The sequence below is a fragment of the Sinocyclocheilus grahami genome, unplaced genomic scaffold (genome assembly GCF_001515645.1).
Source record: "Sinocyclocheilus grahami isolate Dianchi unplaced genomic scaffold, SAMN03320097.WGS_v1.1 scaffold380.1, whole genome shotgun sequence".
Classification (NCBI taxonomy): domain Eukaryota; kingdom Metazoa; phylum Chordata; class Actinopteri; order Cypriniformes; family Cyprinidae; genus Sinocyclocheilus; species Sinocyclocheilus grahami.
In genome coordinates, this window is record NW_015505559.1 from 273,801 (window position 1) to 285,247 (window position 11,447).

The following is an 11,447-nucleotide window of genomic DNA, read 5'->3' on the forward strand; positions in this document are numbered from 1 at the left end:
TCAAACAGTGAACTTGACCAGTAAAGTTAATCGCAATTATTCACAACATATATTTGTTTTTCAAAAAATCGAACAGTAAAAGTGTTTTTTTGGCATTTAACTGAATGACGTGTGTTTTTGTAACATATGTTAACATTAATGAAATTATTTAAGAGCAATAAACTCACTTTTCTGCAGCACCACACGGCCTTCAAGGTGCCATTTAATAATATCAATATCTGCCGAATGACTATCAGTTTTTTATATGATAAAAAACTACCTGTTACACTGAATGATCTCAGTTAAACTGCATTTTTGGGACAAAAGTCCCCTGTCGATTTAAATACTTAAAAAAAACAATAAGACATAGTCCTTTTAATATAACACAGCCAATACTTACTTGAAAATGCCAAGACAACAAATATATTTCTTAACTTGGTATTTTATATGTTTATTTAAAGATGTATTGGTAAAATCAAAGTCCGGATCATTACACTGAATGACAATTTTACACTTTGGAACATTATTTCAATCTCCACTTCAAAGATCTTGTGCATTGGCTACGGCCTAGAAGAAATTGTGTTTAGGGGGATAGGAAGGGCAAGGAATTAAATTAAAATCACAAGGAATGTTTCTGGTTCTTATTCCACTTAATGTTTCTAGTGTCCTAGTGATTAAATTGGCATACTTAGCACTTTTAAATATTAAAACATGGTTCCAACAATATAATGAACAAAAATTCTGCATTACACCAATTGTTTGAAATCCAATTACCATTTTTATTCAACAAAAATTTGTGATTGTTTATCTTAACTATAGATTATCATATTAACATCTAGTGAATTTCATAAAAAAAAAGATTTAGGATCAAAGTCAATGATTTAGGAACAGGATCTTAGACATGAATATGCAGATTGGACCCATGTGACACCCTTATGTCTATTATTTTAAGATGTGTAAATTGTTTTTGGGTGTTATGCTTCACTATTGAAGATGCTTTTGTGTTTTGTATTCAAGGACAGGCACTTTATTGATAGTTGAGCATCTGTTATATCATGTCCAAACCTTGAGAGACATTACACCGGATCATTCAGGGCTCAACGTTAAGGATTCAGATTATTACTTGCCCTGTCAACATTTTCACTGGCCCTGCCACAAAAAATTCAATTGTTGCCTTTATCATTGTTTTTGATCTGTTATTTATTTATTTGTTCTTTTATGAAACCAATATTTTAGATACCAATTACATTTTACAATTTACAATTTCGATACAACAACAAAAACTACTAGCCTGACAAATATAAAGTCCAATCATAATTAAAGACAAGTGAACAGTTAGTAAATAAGAACAAATGAACAAATTACAAACAATAGCACAACTGAATATATAGAACAAAGACACAAATTAAATAATGCTTTAGGATTTTATGTTTGTAGGTGTTCAGGTACAGAAATGGAATAAATCACATAAAATAACATGTCCATATTCTTCACTGTGTTGCACCTTGATTTTTCATAGCCATTTGAAATTAGTGATAACCACTGCATTTTAATCATGAATCGATAAAAAAAGATTATACACACGTGTAGCATGTGCAATGTTTGATTGAAATTAGACTGTATAATTTCAAAATTTGAAGCAAAAACAGAATGGTCTGACTTTAGCTTTGTGAAATGATGCTACATAAAACACCTGCATGAAACAGAAACAGCAGATGGGCTGAATGAGACGCTGATTCACTCTCTGACAGCAGGTGGCGCTTATGCAACAGCAGTGGTTACTGTTGTAAACAAAGCAGAGCTGTGCGTATTAGCACTACTTTAAATGCATTAAACCGAGCCAAGATGCAAAGGAAACGCCATGTAAACTTTTTCTGAAAACAGTCAGTTCCCCTCAGAAACACATCCATACAAAATTCAATATTTAGGATTTTCTTCTTATATTTCACATTGATCTTGCGCTGCCTGCTACAGTATTTTCTCCTCTTTGCATTCATCTTCAGCGACGCGGGCCTCTGTTAACGGCCGTTTACAGGCTAAATATAATATTAACGTAAAAAATTTCCACACAAATGATATTTTGAAAAAAAATATTGCGATGCAGTTTGTGTGCAAGCACGGAACAGAGATAGTCTGAAATAAAACAAAAAAAATGCCCGGTCGATCGGCGCATCTCTACTCCACTGTATAAATTAAATCTAGATTAATCATTGTTAAAGCTACAAAGTTACTCACCAAGACGGGTATTTTGACATACTTTTGTATGTATTTGTCCGTTCAAACGCTAGAAAGACGTGGAAAGAAACTTAACTCTGGTCTCTGGCGTCAGAGACGTTGCTGTCTGTGCACTGAATTAAGTTTTTTGTGACGACGCGGCAGTGTCCCGATCGTGCCAGTGACAAATCCGTCAACTGTCCCGAGCATCTTTCACGCTGGCCCCGGGCCATCGGGCAGTCCTTATTGCCGAGCCCTGTCATTTGTTATTTCGCTTGAATGTCCTATGGACAAAGCAGAAATTCCTGATTTAGAAGATGACCTTGAAAGATGAACCTGGTTTCTTGTAATGATAGCCCAACACAGTGTCTTATAACAAGAAGAAAGCACTTTTAGGAACGAACAGTTTCCACAAAGAAACCTTCATTAAAATATCTCCGTTTATGTTACAGCTCTAATGAGGTCACTGAGGATTGCTACGCAGCAAGATCTGTATCTTAACAACATTTAGATAAAAGAGGCATAGTCAAACTAACTTATATCCTCATATGATCTGAATGTTCTACATGTTGGTGCTCTCATAAAACCCCATTAGGTGAAACAGCAACACCGGATTAAAAGTCTGTTGATATTAACAAGCACATTCACTCCCGGGTTTATTTTCTATAGTGCTAGTGTTGCTATAGTGATAGATTATTTTCCACTCTCACTGAATTCAGATATGGCTCGTCTGTTGCATGATGGTGGTTTTATACTGCAGGGCTCTACGCTTACTTTTCTTTTTAGGAGCACTTGTGCTCCTAACTCTGTTAACGGCCGTTTACAGGCTAAATATAATATTAACGTAAAAAATTTCCACACAAATGATATTTTGAAAAAAAATATTGCGATGCAGTTTGTGTGCAAGCACGGAACAGAGATAGTCTGAAATAAAACAAAAAAAATGCCCGGTCGATCGGCGCATCTCTACTCCACTGTATAAATTAAATCTAGATTAATCATTGTTAAAGCTACAAAGTTACTCACCAAGACGGGTATTTTGACATACTTTTGTATGTATTTGTCCGTTCAAACGCTAGAAAGACGTGGAAAGAAACTTAACTCTGGTCTCTGGCGTCAGAGACGTTGCTGTCTGTGCACTGAATTAAGTTTTTTGTGACGACGCGGCAGTGTCCCGATCGTGCCAGTGACAAATCCGTCAACTGTCCCGAGCATCTTTCACGCTGGCCCCGGGCCATCGGGCAGTCCTTATTGCCGAGCCCTGTCATTTGTTATTTCGCTTGAATGTCCTATGGACAAAGCAGAAATTCCTGATTTAGAAGATGACCTTGAAAGATGAACCTGGTTTCTTGTAATGATAGCCCAACACAGTGTCTTATAACAAGAAGAAAGCACTTTTAGGAACGAACAGTTTCCACAAAGAAACCTTCATTAAAATATCTCCGTTTATGTTACAGCTCTAATGAGGTCACTGAGGATTGCTACGCAGCAAGATCTGTATCTTAACAACATTTAGATAAAAGAGGCATAGTCAAACTAACTTATATCCTCATATGATCTGAATGTTCTACATGTTGGTGCTCTCATAAAACCCCATTAGGTGAAACAGCAACACCGGATTAAAAGTCTGTTGATATTAACAAGCACATTCACTCCCGGGTTTATTTTCTATAGTGCTAGTGTTGCTATAGTGATAGATTATTTTCCACTCTCACTGAATTCAGATATGGCTCGTCTGTTGCATGATGGTGGTTTTATACTGCAGGGCTCTACGCTTACTTTTCTTTTTAGGAGCACTTGTGCTCCTAACTTAAAAAATTTAGGAGCATATTCAAAATTTTAGGAGCACCTTCTAATCAATAATCCAAAATTGTATAAAAAATGTGCCTTCCCATTACGAGGGGATATTTGACTCCTTAAAGTGATTTACAGTGGAATTTAGTTTTTTACCTTTGTAATGGAATTTTTCTAACTTTATTAAAAGTATGTCGTCATCTGTCAAATTCTTTAAAAATGATATTTGATAAGCCTTTTAAAAATTCTAATTAAAACGACAGAATAAGAACAAGTAGAATAAGAAACATAAGTTACCAATGAAATGAAATCAGTATTAACAAAATTAATTTGTAGAGGTGGCACAGAAGAACACAAAAGTGGCTTGGTGTACTTTCAGACATTTAATAAGGCTGAAAGGTGGCATGAGAGCAATTAAATCCATAAATTCATGATGAGATTAATGTTTTAAATATAAAAATTTTAATATAGAAATATTAAATGATTTAAATAACTAAAAATATACTTTAAAATTAAACTAAAACTGCCAGCATGTGGTGGCAAGTCACTGATTATATCACTGAATCATTCATTCAATTGATTAATTCGAACGGCTGATTCATTCAGAAATGAAGCAAGTGACTGTCTTTATGAATGCGTAATCATGAGTCACTGACTCACTAGATTCGTTTAAAAATGCCCGTTCATTCATAAACTAAACACAGCTGTGTTTGAATGGAGATGCGCAGCGGCTCCGCTGTGTCTGAGTTTTAAACAATTTTCGATGACGAAATAGAGCAAAATCAGACAATAGTGTTATAGTCAGACAATGTAAGTCACTTAATATTAACTTCTTGTTTATTGAACTGTTGTATTAAATCAGTATCACATTGAGTTGAGTTGGTTTGTTTGGTTCTTAGCTCTGTATTGAATCATTGTTTTTAAACGTTTGAAGAAAATGTTATTGTTGTTATTACATTTTAATATACATTTTATATGATTAATTTGCCTTTATCAGTCATTGGCCATCCTACTGTTTAGATATTGGCATTGGCCATTAAAATGTAATTTTGGTCAATCTCTAGTGTGGATGAATGCTACTTCACAGTTATGCTCCTCTGCTCCTCAGATCATTGGTATTGGGCTATGTGGAGTGTTTGAGCTCATCAAAGAGACTCGTTTCTCGCACCCGTCACTGTGCTTACGGAGCCTTCAGGCACTTCTAGATATGCTCCAGGGGCAGCAGCCGGAGAGCTTTCAGACCGAACCTCCAGATGTGCTGGGTGAGATGCCTTGTCCTGTTCAAATAAAGTGATAACATATATAAGTGAGTCTGTATGTTTTAATCATGACTCCACCGTTGGCCCTGCAGAGTCTCTCTTTCATCTTCTGCTGGAGACAACGGTGCGGAGCACAGGGATGAACGACCCCACCGGTCAGACCCTCACAGCGCTATCCTGTGCCTGCCTCTTCAGCCTGGTGGTGGCCTGGGGAGACACTGGCAAAATCCTCCAGGCTGTGTCTGCCATTCTCACCAACAATGGCAGTCATGCATGTCAGACCATCCAGGTGAGTCAGTGTTTTGAGATTGCATGTGTTTTGAGGAAAGTAGCTTCTTCCACTGATGCCGCTGAACTGTTTCTAGATAGATCTTATTAAATAGATATTATTCCTTAACACTAGAAGATCTAATGATAAAAGTAAAATGTGGTGAAGTCTGTCAAATTTGTGCTGTTTCTGGCTGTGTGTAGCACCCACTAGTGTTGTTTTTGGCGGCCTATTTTAGTTTTAGTCTAGTCTTTGTGTGAAGCTGTCATTTTAGTTTTTATTAGTTTGTCACGTTCATACTCATTTTAGTCTAGTCAAGTTTCAGTCAACTAAAAGTCTGAGCATTTTAGTCTTATTTTAGTCAGAATTATCTATGACTATTTTCGTCTAGTTTTAGTCGACGAAAACTGATGACATTTAGTCTAGTTTTAGTCAATGATAATTATATTTTAGTCTCTTTTTAGTAATGCAATTCTATAGGTATAAGTACCTAGTAGTATAGACGAAACCAACATTTTCATATAGCCAAACCCATTTCAAACAAGGTTATCTTATTATATTATTGTTACCTTATAGACTCAACAATACATCCATTCCAGACACGGAGAACGCTTTGATTTGAATTTACAACATTTATTTTACCGACCAAACATGTTAGAAGTACACACACATACATTTAAATAAAATAAATAAAAACTATAAATAAAATAAAATAAATAAAATAGCATCACATGGCAATGCCAGAAAAAAATGAATACATTCAAGTGCCTGCCTCTTCAGCCTGGTGGTGGCCTGGGGAGACACTGGCAAAATCCTCCAGGCTGTGTCTGCCATTCTCACCAACAATGGCAGTCATGCATGTCAGACCATCCAGGTGAGTCAGTGTTTTGAGATTGCATGTGTTTTGAGGAAAGTAGCTTCTTCCACTGATGCCGCTGAACTGTTTCTAGATAGATCTTATTAAATAGATATTATTCCTTAACACTAGAAGATCTAATGATAAAAGTAAAATGTGGTGAAGTCTGTCAAATTTGTGCTGTTTCTGGCTGTGTGTAGCACCCACTAGTGTTGTTTTTGGCGGCCTATTTTAGTTTTAGTCTAGTCTTTGTGTGAAGCTGTCATTTTAGTTTTTATTAGTTTGTCACGTTCATACTCATTTTAGTCTAGTCAAGTTTCAGTCAACTAAAAGTCTGAGCATTTTAGTCTTATTTTAGTCAGAATTATCTATGACTATTTTCGTCTAGTTTTAGTCGACGAAAACTGATGACATTTAGTCTAGTTTTAGTCAATGATAATTATATTTTAGTCTCTTTTTAGTAATGCAATTCTATAGGTATAAGTACCTAGTAGTATAGACGAAACCAACATTTTCATATAGCCAAACCCATTTCAAACAAGGTTATCTTATTATATTATTGTTACCTTATAGACTCAACAATACATCCATTCCAGACACGGAGAACGCTTTGATTTGAATTTACAACATTTATTTTACCAACCAAACATGTTAGAAGTACACACACATACATTTAAATAAAATAAATAAAATAAAATAAATAAAATAAAATAAATAAAATAGCATCACATGGCAATGCCAGAAAAAAATTAATACATTCAAGTTTAACAAGGTGCTTTAATGCTCGAGCTACAGTAACATACTAAAAAGTGCAAATAAAATGTGTGTCTGTTACTTGTATTGCTTGTAAACTGAAGTAAAATTTTGCATCATAAAAACTATTAAAAGATACTAATTACGTCACGGGTAGTACCAGTTGTGCTGGTTAGACCCTGCTCCGGAGTAGGAGCTAATTTGGTTCTCGAAAAAGGCAGTCCGGTACTAAAATCGCACCCAGTTCCTGCGGTGCGAAAACGCCAAAAAGTGGGTAGTTCCACAATTAGTTCTGGTACTTTGAAAAGGTTCCCGCGGTGCGAAAGGCCTTACTCTGTGTCAGACTTAACTTTGTTTGTTGTCGTCTTCTAAATAATGCCGCGAGTGGGGCTTGAGGAAGTGACGTCGCCTACGCAGTGCGACCTGATGCAGCCCCTGAAGTGAGACACAGGAAACAGAAATACTGAAAATTATAATAATAACGCGACTAAACGAGACGAAATAATGTTATAACATTTCGTTTCGTCTCGTTTTGGTCAACGAAAAAGAAGAGACATTTTAGCATAGTTTTTATTTTGTAAACCACATTTAGTCTCGTTTTTATTCGTCAACAATATTGCATTATACATTTAATTACAGTCATCGTCACATGACCAGCATTTACGTTGCGTCTCGTCTCGTTTTCGTCACGTGATAAAGGTTCATATTTAGTCATAATTTTCGTTGACGAAAGCAACACTAGCACCTACAGCTCTGCATCTCCTTTTAAAGGATCCAAACTTCAGAAAGCAGTACCTGAAGTTTTAAAAGTTTAGTGGATTTCTGGCTTGGCAAGTGAGGTTGAGATTTTAGACTGCATAAAAAGCTGCTGTTCGTCTGAAGTCAGGATGTCAGCACATTACCGCTCATCTCTCAGCGTGCGATAGCCAGAACCGCAACTGCATGTGGAGGTCAACAATTGAATTGCCTGGAAATGTCAAAACTCTCTGATTTCCTGTCTTTATTATATTATTCTGCCAGCGCAGAGTCCCTCAGACAATTACTCCTTAGTCTTCTACCGTCTGCATGATATAGGTCTGTCATTTTTTTTTGCTTATTTAAATGTGGTTTAATGCTCTCTGTCAGTGTCACACTGATTTAGACATCGGAGAAGTTCATTTGTTGTTACCACGGTAACTACAACCTAATTGGAGCATGAGTAACTTGCATAGCTTGTGTAAAGTGTGATATCTGAGCCGTCGCTCACTGTCAGTTTACAGTGCACACGTCCAACTTAAAGTGGTTCAGAATGAAACTGAAGAACAGGCAAATGCTGCCGTGTATGTCCAGATCAAGTGCTTTGCAGAGCTTAACGATATTTTTCAGCTTTTTAATGATATAATAGATGTATGTATATATATGCATTTGCTTTTAAATGTCTTATTTATTTATTATTTTTTTTGTAATCTGAGAAATTCATTTAAACCAATCAGCCATTGTTGCCCAGTATGTACATGTTTAATGCACTTAAGTAAAATACAATGAGAATATATTTTAAAATAATGAAGGCATGCGTTCCACTTCGTTTACGACTAAATGGACTTAAGCATAAACAATATTTAATCATTTTAATTCATATTCACAAATATAATGTTTCATGGTAGTAAACATCAATATTTGCTTGAGCAAATCGCTGAATCATGGATTTGAATCGATTTATTGACATGGATAGTTTGAAATGAATAATGGAAATAATTCGAGAGCTGGCAGTGTAAGACTTGAGTTGAAGTTAAAGAACAGAGAAGAGTACTTCATCCTCTGGAGAGCTAGTGCAATAAAACTAAATGGCATTATTGACTGAAGAGTCATCTAAAGCAATAACATTGATGTTCTAGAATATCAATAAAGCTCTTTGTCATCTATAGCATCACTCATCAATACTGGTGTAACAATATTCAAACCGAACCGAAAAACCACGATACACCACCCACAGTACATACCCCGCGATACTCTCTTGGCCTTCCCCGCCCCTTGCTGAGACACTTTAAGCACGGACGACCATGATGGTTTTGGATTGCTTGAATCACTTCGGTATCATTACACCCCTTCTTATCAAAGCACCTTACTGCCATCGGCTGAACTCTATGGCGGGGTCAGCGAAGACAGACACAGTTGTTTATGTTAAATAAAGATCAACATAAATATTAAACGGGGAAAATAAAGTGTCCTGGGGATGAAATGTGACATAGCTGAAGGGGGCATGCTGTCCTTCTGGTGAAAGCCCGGTAAAGGTCAAGGAGCGCAGAGAGGGGTTTGGTAGGGCTTTATCTTAATTTCACACAGTTAAATGAACAACCAGTCACTAACTACATGGGCCATGTAGTTTTGGATTTTGTTTTCCCTTAATAATAAAAACTTCATTTAAAAACTGCATGTTGTGTTTACTTGTGTTATCTTTTACTAATATTTAAATTTGTTTGATGATCTGAAACATTAAAGTGTGACAAACATGCAAAAAAATAAGAAATCAGGAAGGGGGCCAACACTTTTTCACACCACTGTATATAGATGTAAGTCTCACAAGCCTTAAAGTACAACAATAAGACCTCAACACTTGTTCATTTTGAAATGTAACTTCACTGAGTGAGTCATGCCAGTGTTATTCAGCCACGGGGTGAGTCATTTGGCTGATTCAAACCAATGACAAACCAACCAAGTCGTTTAGATCAATGCCAATTTTTGCCCTGCTGAAATTTTCACTGGCTTCTACACAAAAAAGTTTTTGTTCTGTTTTTTTTGACCCATGTAACATTGTGTTTTAATAAATAAGGTTGTTACGACACCAACATTTTAAATATAATAAAAAATGTCCCAATACTTGATTCCAGTTTTGAGGCCACAGTGAAAACTACAAGCCAACTAATAAGTTCAAACATTATTAAAGACAAGTACACTGAAAACGCTCTAACAGTAGCATTCAGGTACAGTATGAAATACAACAGAAATCGAATAAAGTTATCAAATGTAAGGTAGGCTATATTAGGCTGCTGTCATTTTAAGACCTACAGTGAAAAAAAATGGTGCTGGATTTATTTTGAAACAATTTTTACTCCGAAATTGCTAGACTAAAGTAGTGTACTCATATAATTATTTAAATTATTATTTTTTTTTTATACAGTGTTTTGCACAGATTTAATATACTGTTGCACATCCATTTTCACTTATTTGTTTACATTCACTTAAGACATAACAAACAATTTTTACTCCGAAATTGCTAGACTAAAGTAGTGTACTCATATAATTATTTAAATTATTATTATTTTTTTTATACAGTGTTTTGCACAGATTTAATATACTGTTGCACATCCATTTTCACTTATTTGTTTACATTCACTTAAGACATGACTATGTTTACAAGGATACTCAGCAGAACAAGCATTTTGACATTTTTGTCCGTTTAGGTGCAAGAAGGCACAGAAAATAATTCTGTATTTGTGTGCTTTCTCAAGAGGAAGGATTCTCAAGAACTGTTTAAGATGTTTAACTATTTTCAAGAACTATCTGACCTGACTGTATTTGTGTAACAAAAGGTTCCAACAATCCTGAACGCTCTTCAGAGGAGTGTGCAGGCTGTGTTGGTGGGAAAGATCCAGATCCAGGACTGGATTGGGAACGGCATCAAACGAGCTGCACTGATGAACAAATGGGTCCTGAAGGAGGTGAACATTGATGAAGATGAACGCTGTCTTCTTCAGACTGATGGTTCCTTCCTGTACCTGCTCTGTAAAGATGGCCTCTTCAAAGTGGGCTCAGGGTACAGTGGCACTGTGCGGGTGAGAACATTCTTTATTTAGCTGATTACACAATGGAAATGATATAAGTTCATTTTGCTAAGCTAGTTCTCAGAGTAAATAAATAGTTCAATTATTATCTGTAACTAATTAGTAATTACTAGTGATATGCGCCAGCATTTCAGAAATATTCATTAAATATTCATATCAATTAATATGAACATCGAAAATATTTTTACAGCCATTGTTTTAATGTTTATATTTCAACAATGAATATGGTGTAGAAACATAATTATATAATTAAAAAGGTGGTATAACACATCCTTATGTGCAGTTTGAATGTTTATATTCAACTCAGACTTTTATTTGACAGGTGCCTCTCCAGTTTTGAGATTTGTGAAGTCGTGGTTGTAGTTTAGTGCTGATGCAGCAGGTTGTGTATCCTTGTGTTTGTGTGGGTGCTAATTAGGGATGTCAATTTTCGATCATTTCCATGATCGATCGTCGTTTAAATTAACGATCAATTAATCGATTAATCGTTAACCTTAATACTG

At 35.7% G+C, this 11,447-nt stretch overlaps 1 protein-coding gene across 1 annotated transcript in view; it reads left to right on the forward strand.

Moving 5' to 3' along the window:
- The window catches only part of mycbp2 (MYC binding protein 2), a 135,245-nt gene that overhangs the window by 26,681 nt on the left and 97,117 nt on the right, over positions 1-11,447 (forward strand). The window contains exons 7-9 of the mRNA XM_016230940.1: positions 5,096-5,249; positions 5,339-5,535; positions 10,693-10,935. Coding sequence (XP_016086426.1) covers positions 5,096-5,249; positions 5,339-5,535; positions 10,693-10,935 — 594 coding nt within the window. The remainder of the gene's footprint in view (positions 1-5,095; positions 5,250-5,338; positions 5,536-10,692; positions 10,936-11,447) is intronic.